General features: G+C 36.1%; 1 protein-coding gene across 5 annotated transcripts in view; it reads left to right on the top strand.

The window, feature by feature from the left end:
- Positions 1 to 22515, top strand: part of LOC123540274 (protocadherin Fat 1-like) — a 132780-nt gene that overhangs the window by 8150 nt on the left and 102115 nt on the right. For 3 of the 5 annotated variants that reach the window (XR_008367775.1, XM_053526345.1, XM_053526344.1), the window contains exon 2: positions 14704 to 14886. The exons of the other annotated variants lie outside the window; for them this stretch is intronic. Coding sequence is in view for 2 of the 3 variants with exons in the window: in XM_053526345.1 (XP_053382320.1) it covers positions 14704 to 14886 (183 nt within the window). In the remaining variant the exon portion in view is untranslated. The remainder of the gene's footprint in view (positions 1 to 14703; positions 14887 to 22515) is intronic. 5 annotated transcript variants of the gene reach the window in all.

Genomic DNA, 22515 nt, shown 5'->3' with positions numbered 1-22515 from the left:
TACATGTTTTCAGAAACAATACTTACAGACAGTCAATTGTAGATTGAAGGCAATGTCAGTTTTAATCTTAGAAATATATTTTTGCAACTGCTTTATCATAAACAGGCAATATTTATTTAATATCATGTTCCTCATTTTAACCGATGATGTTACTAACTCTAAACGCGACATATGCAAGGGTTACTGACACTCATCGAAGTCGTGCGTCTAAACACATTACTTATATTAGAGTAAAGATATACCAGCAAGTCTAAATGTGACTGAAAATCAGATTTTGTTCAGAGTGTGTAGTATTTTCTATCCGGTTTTCCATTTAACGGTTTTCCCCAAGATATATTATTCTTGCACACCGGACTGGCGTTTCCGGTGATTTTACCCATTCCGACAAAACCCGTCTGGTACCCCCATGCCAGATGACTCTTGTGCAGTTAATGACAACTAGTGGTTCATGCACTGATAATATATTGTTTTTGCAAAACACGAAAAACACAGGTACCTTGATAGTTTCTCTCCGTTCCTTATAGTATATTTCTGGATTCAAAATACGTTAGTTTACCGTAAGAACATAACGTTACGCTACAAACGATAAAACTAAAGTGGAACTTTGTTATTGTGCGTAACGCGAAACATCATGACGTCACTTCTGCTTACGGACGCTTGTTTCCCACGTTCTTATATAAGACAGAGTGCTATAAAGAAAGCATTTCTATCTGTTATTTGTAAAATACAGTATGCAAGAAAAATAATCTGCCAGAATAAAATGCTTACATGTACACGATATGCAAGAAAAAATACCAGCCGTGTGTTTATAATTACGAACCAGCCACCTGCGCAAGGGCGGTAATTCAGCAAGCCTCATTTCCACCCAATGCACAGATGCCCTCGGGACAGATATTTCAGATTCGTAATATGCCAAAAAAAAAAAAAAAATCAGTCATGTGTTTACGAATCGGATAGAAATATCCGTCCAGAGGACACCTGCGCCTTGTATCGAGTTATGACGTCTCAGGTTCCTGATACATTCGCACGTAATGATAATTATTATGTGCTGACAAAATCAGTGACACGCCTGCACGTGATGACGAAAACATTTGTTTCGAAATAGCTAATTTTTGTGCAAAGGTCTGGAAGTAATGAGTCACGATCCGGAAAATCTATACAGTATTGACTAACTGTGTACGCATGTATCAGTTATTACGTGTTCTTACGCGAACACGGACTATCTAATAAGTGTGAATGTCTAAGCTTTTTTGAGCAGGTTTAGTAACATTAATGAAGCGTTTTATGTCACTTTGATAAAAGATGTTAAGGTTCGTGGTGATGGATAGGCCCTAGGTGCCCCACTGAACATTATTTTATAGACGGACGGGCATCTTGGTAGAGCAAGCGACCTACTGCAAGCGTACTGTATGGCTTTCTTACATGAAAATCCCACACCCAAAGCTCATTTTCAAGCGCATAGTTGAGACGGCAAGTGATTCCAAGTCAGCGACCATTGGCCTCGGAGGCCTTCACGTTATAACTTACTATGGGCGCACAGAAAATACAATGCCAATTTTAATGATTTTTGTAAAATGCATACAAAATCCTATTATAGATCTTGCGGATCATCCATTTACTCTAAAAGAAGATCTTTTTTAAAGGAATCTATTGTAACAAAACAAAATATTTTCACAAGAAATAAGGGAAAAAATGTATAAAGGGATTAAACAGACCTAGTAAAAATGGTGAGGTATAAATACTCGAGTCACCGCGAACATTGATTGGAGGGAAGAAATAAATAATGATTTAATGAGATTGTTGAAAGCAAGTTTTGTTAGCTCGACTATTCGAAGAATAGTCTAGCTATTCTACTCAACCTGGCGTCAGTGTCAGCGTCGGCGTCGGCGTCGGCGTCACACCTTGGTTAAGTTTTTGCATGCAAGTACATACAGCTATCATTTAAAGGCATATAGCTTTGAAACTTATTTATTCTTTTTCTAGGTCAATTACCAACCTCACTGGGTCAAGTTCCATAACTCTAACATGTATTTTGAGCAAATTATGCCCCCTTTTGGACCAGAAAATTCTGGTTAAAGTTTTACATGCAAGTTACTATCTCCAAAACTAATGCAGATATTGAATTGAAACTTCACATGTGTCTTCGGGGTTATAAAACTAGTTGATAGCACCAAGCCCCATAACTCTGACCTTCATTTTGACCAAATTATGCCCCCTTTTGGACTTAGAAAATTCTGGTTAAAGTTTTGCGTGCAAGTACATACAGCTATTACTAAAAGGCATATAGATTGGAAACTTACTTTTTCTTTTTCTAGATCAATTACCTACCTCACTGGGTCAAGTCCCATAACTCTGACATGTATTTTGGCCAAATTATGCCCCCTTTTGGACTTAGAAAATCCTGGTTAAAGTTTTACATGCAAGTTACTATGTCCAAAACTAATGCAGATATTGAATTGAAACTTCACATGTGTCTTCGGGGTTATAAAACTAGTCGATAGCACCAAGTCCCATAACTCTGACCTTCATTTTGGCTAAATTATGCCCCCTTTTGGACTTAGAAAATTCTGGTTAAAGTTTTGCGTGCAAGTACATACAGCTATTACTAAAAGGCATATAGATTGGAAACTTATTTTTTCTTTTTCTAGATCAATTACCTACCTCACTGGGTCAAGTCCCATAACTCTGACATGTACTTTGGCCAAATTATGCCCCCTTTTGGACTTAGAAAATCCTGGTTAAAGTTTTACATGCAAGTTACTATGTCCAAAACTAATTCAGATATTAAATTGAAACTTCACATGTGTCTTTGGGGTTATAAAACTAGTTGATAGAATCAAGTTCCATAACTCTGACTTGTATTTTGGGCAAATTAAGCCCCCTTTTGGACTTAGAAAATTCTGGTTAAAGTTTTGCGTGCAAGTACATACAGCTATTACCAAAAGGCATATAGCTTTGAAACTTATTTATTCTTTTTCAAGGTCAATTACAAACCTCACTGGGTCAAGTTCCATAACTCTTAACATGTATTTTGAGCAGATTATGCCCCCTTTTGGACTTAGAAAATTCTGGTTAAAGTTTACATGCAAGTTACTATTTCCAAAACTAATGCAGATATTGAATTGAAACTTAACATGTTTCTTCGGGGTTATAAAACTAGTTGATAGCATCAAGTCCCATAACTCTGATATGCATTTTGGTCAAATTATGTCCCCTTTCGAACTTAAAACTCTTTTGATATTTAACATTTTGGGTAATAATTTCCTGCTTCTGTGACAATATTTCGAATAGTCGAGCTTGGCTGTCTTACGGACAGCTCTTGTTTTATTTTTTATGCCCCCGAAGGGAGGCATGTAGTTTTTGAACCGTCTGTCGGTCTGTCAGTCTGTCCGCAATTTTCGTGTCCGGTCCATATCTTTGTCATCGATGGATGGATTTTCAAATAACTTGGCATGAATGTGTACCACAGTAAGACAACGTGTCGCGCGCAAGACCCAGGTCCGTAGCTCAAAGGTCAAGGTCACACTTAGACATTAAAGGATAGTGCATTGATGGGCGTGTCCGGTCCATATCTTTGTCATCGATGGATGGATTTTCAAATAACTTGGCATGAATGTGTACCACAGTAAGACGACGTGTCGCGCAAGACCCAGGTCCGTAGCTCAAAGGTCAAGGTCACACTTAGACATTAAAGGATAGTGCATTGATGGGCGTGTCCGGTCCATATCTTTGTCATCGATGGATGGATTTTCAAATAACTTGGCATGAATGTGTACCACAGTAAGACGAAATGTCGCGCGCAAGACCCAGGTCCGTAGCTCAAGGTCAAGGTCACACTTAGACTTTAAAGGTCATTTTTCATGATAGTGCATTGATTGGCGTGTCCAGTCCATATCTTTGTCATTCATGCATGGATTTTAAAATAACTACGCATGAATGTGTGACACAGTAAGACCACGTGTCGCGCGCAAGACCCAGCTCCGTAGGTCAAAGGTCCTAAACTCTAACATCGGCCACAACTACTCATTCAAAGTGCCATCGGGGGCATATGTCATCCTATGGAGACAGCTCTTGTTTATTATTATTATTTTTTTATTGATTTATTCTTTTTTGAGAAAGGAACGCAGTAAAATGCAAATTTGTCTGAGATTAAAATAAATGCTTATATTTGCAATAAACTGCATAAGTATGGCGTTTCGTAGTAAAACACAAGTTTCGTGATTTGATAGGGAAATTGGGAGGTGAAAACAATGCGAAATATTGAAATTTTCAGGAAATGCGTGTGTTTAAAAAGGACGAGGAAGAAAGAAATGCAGTAATGTATAAAATTGTAATGTTCTTCCAAGTATTAAAACGTTACATGTTCTCGACCCACTTTTTAAGTAAAATGTAAACATTGAAATGAATAACATGTATACACTTTTTTAAAACTGCATGTATGAGTAATGGTTCAGCTGAACACCACTATTGTGTAGATGTCACCAACAATGCTTACAACATTCCATGGTATTTAAATTAAATGAAAGTATTTCTATAGCAAACACCTGAAAATTCTTGTTTCTGTTGTAGAGCATTAACTTAATGTTCTAATTTTCATGCTGAAATTGTATATAATTGTATGCATCCAATTCAAATACTTTTACAACAGCTTGCGTAAGACTATAATGTGTAAAATGATAACAACAACTGAGCGGCACTATGAGAAAACCAACATAGTGGGTTTGCGACCAGCATGGATCCAGACCAGCCTGCGCATCCGCGCAGTCTGGGTCAGGATCCATGTTGTTCGCTAACGGTTTCTCTAGGCTTTGACAGCGAACAACATCGATCCTGACCAGACTTTATGTAGCTTACATAAGTTTATTTGTAGCTAGTTTGATTTATCTTTCAAAATTCTGCAAATAGCTAATATTGCTTCCAACACATAAAACTCATCTTTTCAGTTATGAAAACGTAGAATCAATGCTTTATTGCACATAATGAATGAATCAACAAGGTCATACGGAGCGACACCGTAACATTGTCGTTGAGATATGTCGCATGAAATCGATGAGACTTGACTTACGTTGGAACGTAGTTCTCCTGGAGTGAATCCTGGTACTCTAGTTTCTGCTTGGCAGTACCAATAATATGAATTATCCAAAATCATTGTCGTTATCTCCATATTCATATCTCAAAGAGAAAGAAATGGCAAATACTGAAGCTTATGTTTGATATTCAGAGCTACAATAAAACATTTTATTAAGTTTCACAATAAATAAATTTCTAGGGCAAGGGAAGTGAAACTATTTGGAGTATTTAGAATCTGTCCTAGTGCAGACTCATGTTCATCACTTTTAGTGACTCTGGAATAGTCTTGATAGATGAGGGCAACAAGTTCTGGATCTTTCTTTTATAATATAACACATTCACTATGAAGTGAATTCTTCTTTCTGCCTGTCTCACCAAACGCTTGCACTTTAAAAAATACCTATGTACCAACTAGTACTCTCATAACAATTTAGTACCTGTTACTTCACCTATAAAGTAATTAAATTTGCTGGAAACACACGAAAACAAATGTACTAATTACTTTTATGTTCATATTTTAACTTTTTAGCCATCAGATGGTGGGCTATTCACATCACTCTGCGTCCGTGGTCCGTCCGTCCATCCGTCCGTCAGTCCGTCCGTTAACAATTTCTCGTAATCGCATCTCCTCAGAAACTACTGGGGGGATTTTGACCAAACTTTGTCAGAATGATGTATTGGTATCCTAGTTGTGTCCCCCTGAAAATCAGACTGGTTCAACAATTTTTGAGTGAGTTATGGCCCTTTGTTTATTTCTGTTATTTACATAGATTTATATAGGGAAAAACTGTAAAAATCTTATTGTCCAAAACCACAGAGCCTAGGGCTTTGATATTTGGTATGAAGCATCATCTAGTGGTCCTCTACCAAGGTGATTCAAATTATCCCCTAGGGTCAAATATGGCCCCGCCCTGAGGGTCATATGGTTTACATAGACTTATATAGGGAAAAACTTTGAAAAACCACAGGGCCTAGGGCTTTGAAATTTTGTATGTGACATCATCTAGTGGTCTTCTACTAAGATTGTTCAAATTATCCCCCTAGGGTCAAATATGGCCCCGCCCTGGGGGTCATATGGTTTACATAGACTTATATAGGGAAAATCTTCTTGTCCAAACCACAAGGCCTAGGGCTTTGATATTTGTAATGTAGCATCATCTAGTGGTTCTCTACCAAGTTTGTTCAAATTATCCCCCTAGGGTCAAATATGGCCCCGCCCCGGGGGTCACATGGTTCATATAGACTTATATAGGGAAAAGCTTTTAAAATCTTCTTGTCAATAACCTACAATATATTCAGATTTGGACCACATGTATAGTTTTGAATGGCAAGATGAACCTTGACTTGAGTTGACCTTGATTTTGACCTAGTGACCTACTTTCACATTTCTGTAGCTACAGCCTTCAAATTTGGACCGCATGCATAGTTTTGTGCACCGGAAAAAAACTTTGACCTTGACATTGACCTAGTGACCTAATTTCACATTTTTGAAGGTACAGGCTTCAAATTTGGACCACATGCATAGTTTCGTGTTCTGAAATGAAATTTGACATTGATTTTGACCTAGTGACCTACTTTCACATTTCTCAAGCTATAGCCTTCAAATTTGGACCACGTGCATAGTTTTGTGTACTGAAAAAGACTTTGACCTTTACATTGACCTAGTGACCTATTTCACATTTTTGAAGGTACAGGCTTCAAATTTGGACCACATGCATAGTTTCGTGTTCTGAAATGAAATTTGACATTGATTTTGACCTTTTGACCTACTTTCACATTTCTGGGCTACAGCCTTCAAAGAACAACATGCATTGTTTTGTGTACTGAAATGAATTTTGATTTTGAGAATGACCTAGTGACCTACTTTCACATTTCTGAAGCTTAGCTGGCTTCAAATTTGGAGCACATGCATATTTTTGTGTTCTGAATTGAAATTTGACATTGATTTTTACCTAGTACCTACTTTCACATTTTTCAAGCTGCAGCCTCCAGATTTGAAGCACATGCATGGACCACATGCACAGTGTTGTGTACCGAAATAAAATTTGACCTTGATTTTGACATTGAGCTGGTCTTGAAATTGGAACACTCAAAAATGGCTCAATGGTGGGCGCCAAGATCACTCTGTGATCTCTTGTTGTATATTATGTTTAGGGTTCAGGCACATAGAACTTTGAACTTCAGTTTCAAACAAGACCTGTTTCCCTGTAGATATGTTCAAGTGACCTCTATGTTGTGCTTTGAGAAGATAAGGTAGTAAATTGAAGTTTGATATGCTGGGGTATTTTAGAGCAGCGAAATAATGATTTTTGTCTTCCGCTGACTGGTACCAATATCCATGGTTTCTAAGTCAACTGATAAATATCAGTTATCCATACTCCATCATAAAGTGTTGTATTCATAATTTTCATTGCTAAAATGCCAAACAAAGCAGTATTTAAAATAAAGAAATAAATGGGATCAGGTACAGAAATATGTACTTTTGTATGTCATAGATTTTGCCTCACAGCAGCAAGTGGAATAAACAAAATAATGCCTGGCCCCATTTTATGCCCCCCTTTGAAGAAGGAGGGGTATATTGTTTTGCAGATGTCGGTCGGTCCGTCGGTCGGTCGATCTGTCGGTCGGTCGGTCGGAATGTAGACCAATCCGTTTCCGGATGATAACTCAAGAATGCTTGGGCCTAGGACCATGAAAGTTGAAAGGGAGGTTGGTCAGACTAGTAGATGACCCCTATTGACTTTGAGGTCTGTATGTCAAAGGTCAAGGTCACAGTGACCCTGAATAGTAAAACGGTTTCCGGATGATAACTCAAGAACACTTGGGCCTAGGATCATGAAAGTTGATAGGGAGGTTGGTAATGACCAGCAGATGACCCCTATTGATTTTGAGGTCAGTATGTTAAAGGTCAAGGTCACAGTGACCCTAAACAGTAAAACGGTTTCCGGATTATAACTCAAGACCGCTTAGGGTTAGGGTCACGGAAGTTGATAGGGAGGTTGGTCATGACCAGCAGATGACCCCTATTGATTTTGAGGTCAGTACGTCAAAGGTCAAGGTCACAGTGACCAGGAACAGTAAAATGGTTTCCAGGCATTAACTCTAGAACGGTTGGGCCTAGTGTCAGGAAAATTGATAGTTAGGTTGGCCATGACCAGCAGATGACCCCTATTGATTTTGAGGTAATTAGGTCAAAGGTCAAGGTCACATTGGCCAGGAACAGTTAAAATGGTTTCTGATCTTCTTGTCCAAAACCATAGGGTCTAGGGCTTTGATATTTGGTATGTAGCAAAATCTAGTGGTCCTCTACAAAGATTGTTCAGATTATTTCCCTGGGGTCAAATATGGCCCCACCCCGGGGGTCACATGGTTTATATAGACTTATATAGGAAAAAATTTGAAAAACCTCACATCCAAAACCACAGGGTCTAGGGCTTTGATATTTGTACCCCCCGACAACAAAGTTGTAAGGGGGGGTATACTGGTTTCAGGTTGTCTGTCTGTCTGTCTGTCTGTCCGTCTGTCCGTCTGTCCGTAGACGCAATCTTGTGCGCACCATCTCTCCTTATCCCCTTGACAGAATTTAATGAAACTTCACACAAGTGATCAGTACCAACAGTAGTTGTGCATGGGGCATGTTAGGTTCTTTTAGAAAAAAAAATTGCAGAGTTATGGGACTTTGTTTTTTTGTTACTATACTATATACATAGACACAACCTTGTGCGCACCATCTCTCCTCATCCCCTTGACACAATTTAATTAAACTTCACACAAGTGATCAGTACCAACTGTAGTTGTGCATGGGGCATGTTAGGTTCTTTTAGAAAAAAAATTTGCAGAGTTATGGGACTTTGTTTTTTTGTTACTATACTATATACATAGACACAATCTTGTGCGCACCATCTCTCCTCATCCCCTTGACATAATTTAATGAAACTTCACACAAGTGATCAGTAACAACAGTAGTTGTGCATGGGGCATGTAAGGTTCTTTCAGAAAAAAAAATTGTAGAGTTATGGGACTTAGTTTTTTTGTTACTATACTATATACATAGACACAATCTTGTGCGCACCATCTCTCCTCATCCCCTTGACACAATTTAATGAAACTTCACACAAGTGATCAGTAACAACAGTAGTTGTGCATGGGGCATGTTAGGTTCTTTCAGCGACAAAAATTGCAGAGTTATAGGACTTTGTTTCTTGTTAACATACTATGTACATACAGTCTGCATACGCAATCTTGTGCGTGCCTAATCTACCAAACCCTTACACACAATTTAATGAAACTTCACACAAGTGATCAGTACCAACCCTAGTTGTACATGCTGCATGTTACATTCTTTTAGATAAATATTCTGCATAGTTATGGGACTTTGTTTTTTGTTACTATACTGTATACATACAGTCTATATACATACAGTCCACATAATTATGCAATCTTGTGTGCGTCAAATTGCAATGTACTGTGTCAGTGGGGGGGGGGGGGGGGTACATTCATCACCTTTAGTGATAGCTCTAGTTTGTATATGACATCATCTAGTGGTCCTCTACTAAGATTGTTCAAATTATTCCCCTAGGGTCAAATATGGCTCCGTCCTGGGGGTCACATGGTTTACATAGACTTATATAGGGAAAAACTTTGAAAAACTTCTTGTCCAAACCACAAAGGTTATGGCTTTGATATTTTGTAATGTAGCATCATTTAGTGGTTCTCTACCAAGTATGTTCAAATTATCCCTCTAGGGTCAAATATGGCCCCACCCCAGGGGTCATATGGTTCATATAGACTTATATAGGGAAAAACTTAGAACCTTCATGTCTATAACTTACATCATTCAAGTTTGGACCACATGTATAGTTTTGAGTGGCAAGATGAACCTTGACATGAGTTGACCTTGATCTTGACCTAGTGACCTACTTTCACATTTCTGTAGCTACAGCCTTCAAATTTGGACCACATGCATAGGTTTGTGTACGGAAAAAAACTTTGACCTTGTTATTGACCTAGTGACCTACTTTCACATTTTTGAAGGTACTTGAAGGTACAGGCTTCAAATCTGGACCACATGCATAGTTTTTTGTTCCAAAATAAAATTTGACCTTGATTTTGACCTAGTGACCTACTTCCACATTTCTGTTGCTACAGCTTTCAAATTTGGACCACATGCATAGGTTTGTGTACCGAAAAAAACTTTGACCTTGTTATTGACCTAGTGACCTACTTTCACATTTTTAAAGGTACAGGCTTCAAATTTGGACCACATGCATAGTTCTTTGTTCCAAAATAAAATTTGACCTTGATTTTGACCTAGTGACCTACTTTCACATTTCTCAAGCTACAGCCATCAAATTTGAACCACAAGCATAGTTTTGTGTACTGAAATGAACTTTGATCTTGAGATTGAACTAGTGACCTACTTTCACATTTCTGAAGGTACAGGCTTTGAATTTGGACCACTTGCATAGTTTTGTGTTCCAAAATAAAATTTGACATCGATTTTTACCTAGTGACCTACTTTCACATTTCTCAAGCTACGCTACAGCCTTCAAATTTGAAGCACATGCATAGTTCTGTCTACCGAAATGAACTTTGACCTTGAAATTGATCTAGTGACCTGCTTTCACATTTCTTAAGCCACAGTTTTTAAATTTGGATCACTTACACATTGTTTTGTACCGAAACGAAATTTGACATTGATTTTGACCTTGAGCTAGTCTTGAAGTTTGAAACATTCAAAAATGGCTCAGTGGATGGTGCCAAGATCACTCTGTAATCTCTTGTTAGGTTAATAGGTTAAAGGTCAAGGTCAGATTAAACCAGAATGGTAGAACTTTTGTTTACAGTGAGCATATAATTTCTGTTCCTTGTGCAATTACTGAATGCATCAAGGGGGGCATTTCGTGTTCGACGAAGTCTTGTTTTAAATGTGATTTCTTAACAACCAACAAGTAATAGTTTTGAAAATAAAGATATTTTTTATGTTAATAATACATATAGTGTGAAATTTTTTGTAGGACTTACTTATCAGTCGCATCTGGAAACATTAATTAATATGAAAATTAGGTTTGTTGACTGACTGTCTGGTTTTTCCAATGTACTTTAACAGAAAATAGTTAGCAACCAGTGGTGTGGTAATTGTGTAAAATGTAAACATTGCCAACATCTAGAAAAAATGTATATTTAATAATATAACATACAGTTGAAACTCAGTATCTCTAATTTTCTGTTCTCAAATTTATGGCTATCTCAAAGGAATGTTCAGTCTTAACATACATAAAGTTTTACTCTGTTTAAGTCAGATTAGACATACTGTGACTCCGGTTGATTCAAAGCAAATTTGAAGTGCACCAGTCAATTTCCTCCTGACATATATATACTGATCTGTTGAAGAAAACATTGATGTCCACATAAAGGAGTAATCATGCATTTCAAACATATTAAGATAAATAAACACTCTGAAAAAAGTGTCTCAAATCATTTAGTACCGAAAGAATGTATATAAAATATATATGTAACGTTTACATGTATATGTTTTGTATACAAGGGTATGGCTACACTTTTAGTAAATATCACCTGTACCAAGTATACAAAATTGGTAATCTCAAAGTAAAATTCACTGAGTTTCAACTATATATTAATAGATATGATTTGACTTTTGTAAACTTTTTGTTTAAAAATATATGTACTTGCAATACGTAGTCTCAAAAATGCAAATTAATGGTTTTATGGCTGGTAATGTTCTTAATTTATCTTTTCTTTCTTGGAGCCTTTAAATATTTCAACTACTACATGCAATTCATTTTGCTATTTTCAGTATACATCTGCAGCTTGCATTTTTCTCTAAATCAGCGAAGTTGTCACTTCATTTGAGTAATTTACATATTTGCAAGTCACCAATCAAAATGAAAAAGCTACATGTATTTTCAACTTATTAAAAGAATAAAAGAACTGTCTTAACATATGTACAATGTAATGCTGTCCAAATCAGTTTTACATAAACATAGTAACATATTTCAAATACTGAGGTTGCTCCATTTCAATAACTACCATAATATATAACTTCCTTTCATGTTTTTCACAGTGAACATAACTGAAACTTCAGTGTAGTTTCACCTTAATAAAAAAGAGAAATATATTATCAAAAAATTTCACTGTTGTGGAACTACAAAATGGGTAAAATTTGTTTAAAATCATTGAAAAGACACAAAATCAAAAGAAACATGTTTTTCAAGATCAAAATATCTTGTACTCCTGAACATCACATGTTACATGTTTAGCTGTGACTGTGCCAGACATAAAGATACTGCATCTGTAGTGCACTTGGTGAAAGATATTTCCATCTTACACTGAAACAAACAAATATCTTCAATATTTTTAGTTTGTAGTTTTTCTAGTTTAGTAATTACGTTAATTTTCAGCTGGTTTCATGAAAAGTTTATCAATAACATGACTGTAAAATTAGTCTAACCGGACAATAAATTGACAAAGAAAGACTTAATTCCTGTGCAAAAGAAGTCCAACTTTAAGATGGACTTGTTATGCAGTAACAAAATAAGCCAGTTCAAGATAGACCTTTTTGATAATTAGAAAATAATTAATAATTAATCAACATCTGAATTTCACGATTTTAACAGAATATATATTTCATCTTGCTGTAACAAAATATGCAAAAAAATTGATTTTGTGAAAAAATATGAGTTGGACCTGTTTTGCGCTGAGCCCTTGATATGGGTCTTTTTGGTTAATTAAAAGTAGGTTTTCAGCTATCAGACTTTAAAAATCCTTTTCTCTAGAGCTTAGATATTTGGCATTTTGACTCTCTACCATACTTGTCCAAATTATTGCCCTAAGGTAAAAAAAAATGGCTATGCACCTGAGTCTTGCACGTACTTGCTATAGGCTTTTATATAAGAATCTTTGAAAATCAATAATAGCTAGAGCCTTGATATTTGATGTGAGAGATTTCTACTTAATTGTTCAAAAAATTGCCCTACGTTAAAAAATGTGTGTGACATGTATATAATATAGGCTAACATATAAGAAACCTAACTCTGTACTTACACAAAAACACACTTGAAGCCTTGTACACAAGTGAGCGCTTTAGGGTCAATGACCCTCTTGTCTCAAAAATATTTTATCTTTAGATATTTATAATTTGTGTATTTAGAGATAGTTCAAAGTTAAATGTAATGCAGTTACAGTTGGTGTTAAATAACTTCCAGTTTTTTTAGAGGTTGTTCACATTTATCCCGTGCTTAGCTATGCAACTTTTAACTTCATGTAAACATTATCATAATTGTTCAGATTTTTAAATATGAAATTTGGTAGTTTAATAGTTGCACGTATACCATATATCATATATGATAATGAGATTTTTAGCTCACCTGAGGCAAAGGCTCATGGTGAGCTTTTATGACCGCTCAATGTCCATCGTCCGCCGTGCGTCATCCCTTGTCCGCCGTGCAACGTCAGTCCGTCAACAGTTTCTAAAAAAATCTTTTTCAAAACCATTGGGCAGATTTACACCAAACTTCACAGGAATGATCCTTGGATATTGATTTCCATGCAGAACTCTGGTTGCTATGCCAATTAAACCAAAAGGAAAAACTTCTTGTCCAAAACCGCAAGGCATAGAGCCTCGATATTTGGCATGTGACATCATCTAATAGTTGTCTATGCATGAGGATTGTTCAAATTATACCCCTGGGATGAAAAGATCTCAGGCCCCGCCCCGGAGGGCCCAAGTTTTACATAGACTTATATAGGAAAAAACTTTAAAAATCCTCTTGTCTGAAACCACAGGCCTTTGATATTTGGTGTGTAGCATTGCGTTGTGGTCCTCTACCAAGACTGTTCAAATCATTACCCTGGGATGAAAAGAGGCCCCGCCCTGGGGGTCCATAGTTTTACATAGACATATATAGGATAAAACTTCAAAATCTTCTTGCCTGAAATTCCAAGGCCTAGGCTTTGTGATATTTAGTATGTTGCATTGCCTTTTGGTCCTCTACCAAAATTGTTCAAATTATGCCCCTGGGGTGAGAAAAAGGCCCTGCCCTATGGGTCCCAAGTTTATAGGAAAAAACTTTAAAAATCTTCTTGTCTAAAGTTCAGGCCTAGGCCTTAGATATTTGGTATGTAGCATTGCCTAGTGGTTCTGTAACAAGATCGTTCAAATTGTGAAAAGAGGCCCCGTCGAAGAAATATATATAGTTATTGCTAGCGTTAATGCGTATTTGTGTTAATTGACCTACGAAAAATGGTGAGATGGTAACGCATGTTTAAAATGCCAGTTGAAAAAAATTCAGAGAATCAGATTTAGAATTTTGAAGTGTTCTTCCAAATTTGACACTTTACCTGGAATCAAAATTGTGCGAAATGTCACTTATTTAGTGACAGGTATTAGAAACTTAGACAACATGATATTGTATTGTATTAGTAAAAACACTATTTTTGCACAATTCACTAAATGAAATGCATTTTGATAGCGGGTCATATTCATTCGTGTCCCGAATAGGTTTGGTTCAAAGTCAAAAAAGTTGACGATAAATAGAGTCTTTTTGCAATTAAATAACAGTTTTCAGCGTAACTATAAATGAGTCATATCTATTTTATTTGCCTTAATTTCAGCATCAGAACCCTACTTTACAACGTCAACCTATCCTGTGACAGTACTCGCAAATGAAAGTACAATGACACCTGGAGGAACCATCCTTCATCAATTTATTGCTAAAGACGACGAAGCTGGGGTAGTTCCTTTCCTTGATTTTACCTTTGATCCCGCATCCGGTGTCAACATGTTCGATATTACTGGTACATGAATTTTTAGCTCATCTGATTTTTTGAAAAAAAATGATGAGTTATTGTCATCACTTGAGCGGTTGTCGGCGTCGGCGTCGGCGTTGCCTGGTTAAGTTTTATGTTTAGGTCAGCTTTTCTCCTAAACTATCAAAGCTATTGCTTTGAAACTTGGAATACTTGTTCACCATCATAAGCTGACCCTGTATAGCAAGAAACATAACTCCATCTTGCTTTTTGCAAGATTTATGGCCCCTTTTGTACTTAGAAAATATCAGATTTCTTGGTTAAGTTTTATGTTTAGGTCAACTTTTCTCCTAAACTATCAAGCTTTTGCTTTGAAACTTGGAATACTTGTTCACCATCATAAGCAGACCCTGTACATCAAGAAACATAACTCCATCTTGCTTTTTGCAAGAATTATTGCCCCTTTTGGACTTAGAAAATCAGTTTTCTTGGTTAAGTTTTATGTTTAGGTCAGCTTTTATCCTAAACTATCAAAGCTTTCCTTAAAAACTTGCAACACTTGTTCACCATCATAACTGACCTGTACAGCAAGAAACATAACTCCATCCTGCTTTTTTGCAAGATTTATGGCCCCTTTTGGACTTAGAAAATATCAGATTTCTTGGTTAAGTTTTATGTTTAGGTCAACTTTTTCTCTTAAACTATCAAAGCTATTGCTTTAAAACTTGCAACTCTTGTTCACCATCATAAGCTGACCCTGTACAGCAAGCAACATTACTCCATCCTGCTTTTTGCAATTATTATTGCCCCTTTTGGACTTAGAAAAATCATTTTCTTGGTTGAATATTATGTTTAAGTCAACTTTTCTCATAAACTATCAAAGCTATGCTTTAAACTTGCAACAGTTTCACCATCATAATGGACACTGTACATCAAGAAACATAACTCTATCCTGCTTTTGCAAGAGTGATGGCCCTTTAGACTTAGAATCATGGGTGGACAATATTCTATTATACAAAAAAAATCAGATGAGCGTCAGCACCGCAAGGCGTGCTCTTGTTTATAAATTCTGTTTATTTGTTACTTTAAGCACTTGTTAGTACATGCGGATAAAGTACATGTTCTAATAATGTTGGTGTGCTTTTGCGGTCTTATGTTGACAGTGACTTCCGTTTGGACCATTGCATAATTAAGACCCATACTTTATTAAAGTTGAAACAAGACGGGGAAAAAAATTGAAATCATACTGTCTTAAAACAAAGAACTGCTATTCCTACATGTAAATTCCCAGATTTTTTAGATTATTACAGTTATTGCAGGATATAAGAAAATTGAGGACGACACCTTACCTTTAACTCAGAATATTTAATGATTGCATTGCTTTGGTTTTTGTAGAGCCCGCTTGCTGTGAGCTTGATATAGTCGCCACTTTTGGTGGGTCGGGGTATGTGCGTGCATGTGTGTGTCCGTCCGTCTGATTTTGTCTGCCGTCCGTCTGATTTTGTCTGAACCATAACTTTGACATGCATGGATCAATCTTGTTTATATTTGGCATGAATGTTTACCTCATTGAGAAAGAGTGTCTTGCACAAACCTCATGTTCCTATCTCAAAGGTCAAGGTCACAGTTGGAGGTCAAAGGCCAAATTGAAGTTTATTCGGAGCATTTCTTCTTCATGCATGGTGGGATTTTGATGTAACTTGGCATAAATGTTCACCATTATAAGATGGAGTGTCATGCTCAAGAACAAGGTCACTAGGTCTAAGGTCAAGATCACACTTAGAGGCCAAAGGTGCTGGCGGGCTCGACATTCTGCCCGTGGGCATGCAGAATGTATCTCTAGTATTTTATATCAAGTATATTTAATAGGGCACCATTGCCATGAATGGTTTTGCTTTGTTTTTAGCTCACCTGTCACATAGTGACAAGGTGAGCTTTTGTGATCACACTTCGTCCATTGTCTGCGCGTGCGTGCGTGCGTCCGTGCGTCAACAATTTCGTGTCTGCACGATAGTGGTTTTGTTTATGATTTTATTTTAACCAAACTTGCACACAACTTGTATCACCATAAGATCTTGGTTCTTTTCTTGAACTGGCCAGATCCCATTATGGGTTCCAGAGTTATGGCCCCTGAAAGGGCCAAAATCAGCTTTTTTGACCTTGTCTGCACAATAGCAGCTTTATTTATGATTTGATTTTTACTAAACTGGCACACAACTTGTACCACCATAAGATCTTAGTTCCTTTCTTGAACTTGCCAGAATCCATTATGGGTTCCAGAGTTATGGCCCCTGAAAGGGCCAAAATTAGCTATTTTGACCTTGTCTGCACAATAGCAATTTCATTTATAATTTGATTTTAACCAAACTTGCACACAACTTGTATCACCACAAGATCTCGGTTCCTTTCTTGAACTGGCCAGATTCCGTCATGGGTTCCAGAGTTATGGCCCCGTAAAGGTCCAAAATTGGCTATTTTGGCTTTTGCAGCATATAGAGACTTCATATATGGTTTTATTTGATACAAACTTCCAAAATATCTTCAACAACAATAAATCTTGGATTCCATGACAAATTAGATCCAATCGTAGGTTCCAGAGTTATTTTATATCTGATTACCTCCCCTGATTGTAGTCAAAATGGATTTATATCAGTAAGTACTTATAGGACTTATTTGAAATTTCATTGTTGTCATTAGTTGGACTGAGCCAATCAGGGTGGATAACTATGGACTGATTTTATATCAAATTACCTCCCTTTATTTCAAATTAAAATGGGTATATCTCAGTAACTAGTGAAGATACTGATCTGAAATTTCATTTATGTCAACAGATTTATTTGGCAGATCCTTCTTTTGTTCTCTTACGATAATTTTCTTTTTAATTACTTCCCTTTAACGTAACTATAAATAGTAACTTTTTTATTATTGGCCGTAGGAAAAAATCGAGACCACTTTTCTGTGATACAACAGGGATGGTACCTCCAATTTTTAGGTATATTTTGACATATCTGTACCTTGTAAGAATTTTTTTTTCTTTTTGGTTAAATTTCTTTCCTTTGTTGTTCCTGTCCTTTGGATTTAGATATTTTTTCTGAGGACCTTGTCCTCTAGTGCAATGATAACAGGTGAGCGATATAGGGCCATCATGGCCCTCTTGTATAGTAATTGTCACTTTGTGAATGACGTCTTGATTCTTATTTTGAAAAATAGCATTACTGTTTCTACTATCCCGTACATGTCACAATCATGGGCATGGCCACTTTAAGACATAGGGCAAAAATTTGAACAATTAATGTAGAGAGTCAAACCCTGGTATCACGCGCCAGATATCAACACCTATTATGGATTCAGAGAAGATTTTCAAAGTTTCTTATATATAAGCATATAGTATAAATTACATCTCACACTCGGGGACATCGCCATTTCTGACCTTAGGGCTATTACAATAGAGAGACACCCTAATATCACAAGCCAAATGCCAAGGCTCTAGCTATTATTTGTGAAAAGTGTTATTAAAATCCATTCAGTGGTTTTGGTTGAGATGTTGTTTAAAGAAATTGTTGACGACAGACTGACGTACGGACTACAGCGGCTGTTTTATGATGAATCAGAATAATATGTAAAATCTTCGTAAAAGTGATCCCATGAGACATTTATTGTTTTAAAATCTGGCCAGCATACAAGAAGATTTTTAATTTTTGCACTAAATGCATAATGAAAGAAATGACCACGCCCTCTGGCTGCCATGTTTTATGACAAATTAAAATAAGTTCAACATTCATTGTTTGACAAGGACCATTTGTGTGAAATTGTTTCAAATTCAGGCCAGCAGTTTCACACAAGAAGATTCTTAAAGTTTCAACTATATACATATAGGGAAAAGTGACCACGCCCCATGGCATTTAAACAAGTTTGGTAGGAGGTTAGGAACAATTATTTGAAATTATTTCAATTATGATCAGCAGTTTAGAAGGAGATGTTAAATTGTTTAAAGAATATTGTTGAATACGGACAGTCGGACGCATGACGGATGACAGACACAGCTTGATCAGAGCTTGAAATTAATTAGAAACTCTACGGAAGGCAAAATGCAATTTATATATTTTATTTGCTAAATATTCTACATGTTATTAAGAATTTTTACATGCACTTTTAGCATGGCTGATATATTTTAGCATTATTGCAATACACAATGGGTATTGAAATTGTGTTTCCAATACTTGCGCTCATTAGAAAAATCCTCAATATCTATGTGTAAATAAGGGATGTGCCCTGTGTGATTGCAACACTGTGAATTGCTCTAATTAGTGACAAATGACTGAAACAGTAGGAATTCTTACGTGATTTGGATAGACAAAACAACAGTAAGGTAACAGTATATTCGTTTATTGTTATGCCTCCGAGGCATATTAGTTTTCAACTGTCCGGTCGTTCGTTCGTCACAATATTAACTTTTTGCATGAAGGCAACGTTAACTTTTTGCATGAAGGCACTTTACTCGCGAACCACTGCACCAAGGACCTTCAGACTTCACTAATAGTACTTATTGAGTACACGACCCCTATTGACTTAAGGGTCACCAGGTCAAAGGTCAAGGTCACCAGGTCAAAGGTCAAGGTGCTGCGGGGCGGGCATTTGTCACCATTAGTGACAGCTCTTGTTTTAATTTATGAGTTGTAAGCTACAATATAGAAGAGACGTTTTAAGAAAATCAAACTTGAAGGTAGAAATAACAAACTTTTAATTTGGTCATGAGTCATCATACACCTGTTAAAATTTATCATTAGTTCAAAGTCACGATCTGTCAAAATTATTTTTATCTCTCCATTCTGCATATGCATTGTTTTTGTAAGTATCTTGGTTGGACATTGTAGTGTGTAACTTCCTTTACATTCTAAATCAATAGTTATGCAATTCGAGCTCACTGAAGTCAGTAAGAATTTAAATTAGTTTATTTTATGTATCAAAGGTACATAACCTCGATATTTTTAAAAGATATAAGAATTTTTCCTTTCTGGTGGGAAAAGGAAACTGTTTGGTTGAATTATAACATTTTTGGAAAGAACTGAATATTCTTTGTTTTTTATCATTCACTGGAAATTTAAAATGTGATACCACCTTAATGTCATTGAATCATATGTTACTCTCCTCGCAATTAACAAATTTTCTATAGTTTTGTGAAAAATAGAAGTTGGACAGGACTGTTAATTGTTATACAGTCCTTTAAAGCTGTTTGTATTTTAACACAAAAGAACCGATAGATAAAAACAAACGTTTCTTTATAACAATTTTAGTTTAGGGAGAAACTATTTTTATAAAATGCAGTCACTGTAGATATGCTAAGCAAATAATTCTTCCATACAATATACAGTGGAAATTGTGGCAAACATGTTTCAAGCATCATTGTTTTTCTTCAAGGAAAAACTTAAGATGTAATGTTGAAGTTATTGGGTTCCATTTTGACATTTTGTTTAATAAAGAAATCAACATGTTCAATTTTGATACTTGGGTAACTTTTTTCTCTGCAAACCTTTTAATACGACCATTGACATCCATTTTTGATGAACCGTAATTTCACGTCCGTCCAACTGTTTTCGTAAATCGTTCTGTTCAGTCAACAAGTATTGATTTGCTTATTACTCATCATATTTTCATTTAGAAAATGTCTGTAAAATGGTGTATCATTTTAACGTTAAAGTCAGTATTTACGTTAAGGCTTAGCATTACGTTTTGAGAAACAAAAATCAAACAACACCAAATCATAGAAAGAAAGAGTTGTTAAACATGAAAATTGAACAGCTTGTAAAACATGTATATTACTTTTCGAAACAAGTGCCAGTATACTGATATAAACATTGAATTCCGGAAAAGGACTGCCTAAAGGGGCCCCACTTCTGGACAGTCAAAAGCCTTTAAAAACTCACCATTTTCAAAGAACTGTCACACATGTTCGTTTTGATGCATTTGCAATAGCGTGCGAGTGGTGAAATTTCACATAACAAGGTGGAACACAGTTTTCAGCAGTTGTTTATCTTTATTTCTTTACAAATGGCATTCATTTTAAAAGGGAGACAACTTTTTCCGAAAAAAGTATCCGTGCTATTAAGTTGTTTGTAACATGTGATATGGTCAACCAGGCAGTACCAGATGCAATGCATTGTGTATTATTGTCACTGATCCCTACCAGCTTATTAGTGTATTATGTCATTGACATTGACATAGAAGAATTATGAAAATAATCTAGGGTGTATAGCTTATTTAAAGGATAAAACGTGTTTGTCTGAATAATATTTCCCAGTAATTCCCTGTATTTCCTGCCTTCCTGGGAAATATGAGTATTTCCCACTTTAATGCCAACCCTGTTATAAGATACTTTAATGCACATGCACATTGACATTTAAGCTGTGTACTTTTCGAACATTTAGAGTACATTCATTTTGGCTCTGTGTTCGACTAACATTTAGACTTACACATTCTTCATAAATAAATTAATATACATTTTAGCAAAATTCCATCAGTGTTATTATACTATAAAAAGTCATAGCAAAGTAAGTATCCTAAGTTTTAGACAGACTGAGGAATACGGGCACAAGCCTATTCAACATCACAGCATGATTTTTTTTTCATTTCGTATGATTTCGTGGAAGATGATAATTAATTTAATTTCTTGACAATTTGTTAATATGATGTAACACAGTTATATTTACTATTTTACTTATATTCAGTTGAGCCCAACTGAAAGATTTCGAAGCGATTTTTCAGCTGTTGCTTATCTGAGAGTTGCATTTTTTAAATGAATTTATATGATATAGTTCAGGTATGTAGTGTTGTGTTATACATTTTAGCTCGGCTTTTCAAAAAGTCTCTACTACTGTAAGTACTGTGTTACATGTAAAAAAGTTAAATTAAGCAGCTGCATAAAAGTAAATTACGAAAAGCTTAGTCAGTGGCCTGTAGGCAGGAAAGACTGCAAAAAATATATCTGGATAATTGTTATCGACATACCCCTCCTTGGAAGGACGTCACAACACTGGTACAACAATAGTAATAAATTAAACCGTCACAAATGACATCTAAAATATGGCAGTCGTACTTCACACGAATAAAGGTACCTTAAGTATATGGCTTACTCAAGTTAAAGCCACTGCTTTGCCGAAATTTGATGCCAATGACCTGTTAATATTCAATATTTTGATATTCAAAAATCCCATTTTTGGTGTTATGCTGATCCTTCATTCCCATATCTCGGTGTTACCTCATAAAAAGTGCATGAAACACATTTTATCTATTCCCTTTCATCATTAAATGTCACAAGTCGTTCAACTCATGTAATTAGCCACCAGACTGCCTATTAAATGATCGAGGTAAAATATGCATTACTGTATCAATGAAGGCCGACGAAACACAAAATTCGCCTTTAAAACAGTTCCCAGATCGTCATTCTCACAGATCATTCTCACAGATGATCTTAAAAAGCAATGATTTTCTGGAGCATCTAATTATGGCCGATTGTAACACAATGTTTCCTTAGCTGTATGCATGTATTCAATTGTTTCCATACTGATCAGTCCAAAAGATAGTGGCCAGTTTACTCACTGTGTATACTTCTGCGGTGATTTCCACCATTTATTTGCGCATTATGTTACATTTTGCACGATTGATCTGTTATTTGCGCAT

Source organism: Mercenaria mercenaria, chromosome 16 (assembly GCF_021730395.1).
Source record: "Mercenaria mercenaria strain notata chromosome 16, MADL_Memer_1, whole genome shotgun sequence".
Classification (NCBI taxonomy): domain Eukaryota; kingdom Metazoa; phylum Mollusca; class Bivalvia; order Venerida; family Veneridae; genus Mercenaria; species Mercenaria mercenaria.
The sequence above is the reverse complement of the archived record's forward strand: the minus strand, read 5'-3'. Positions and strand labels throughout refer to the sequence as shown.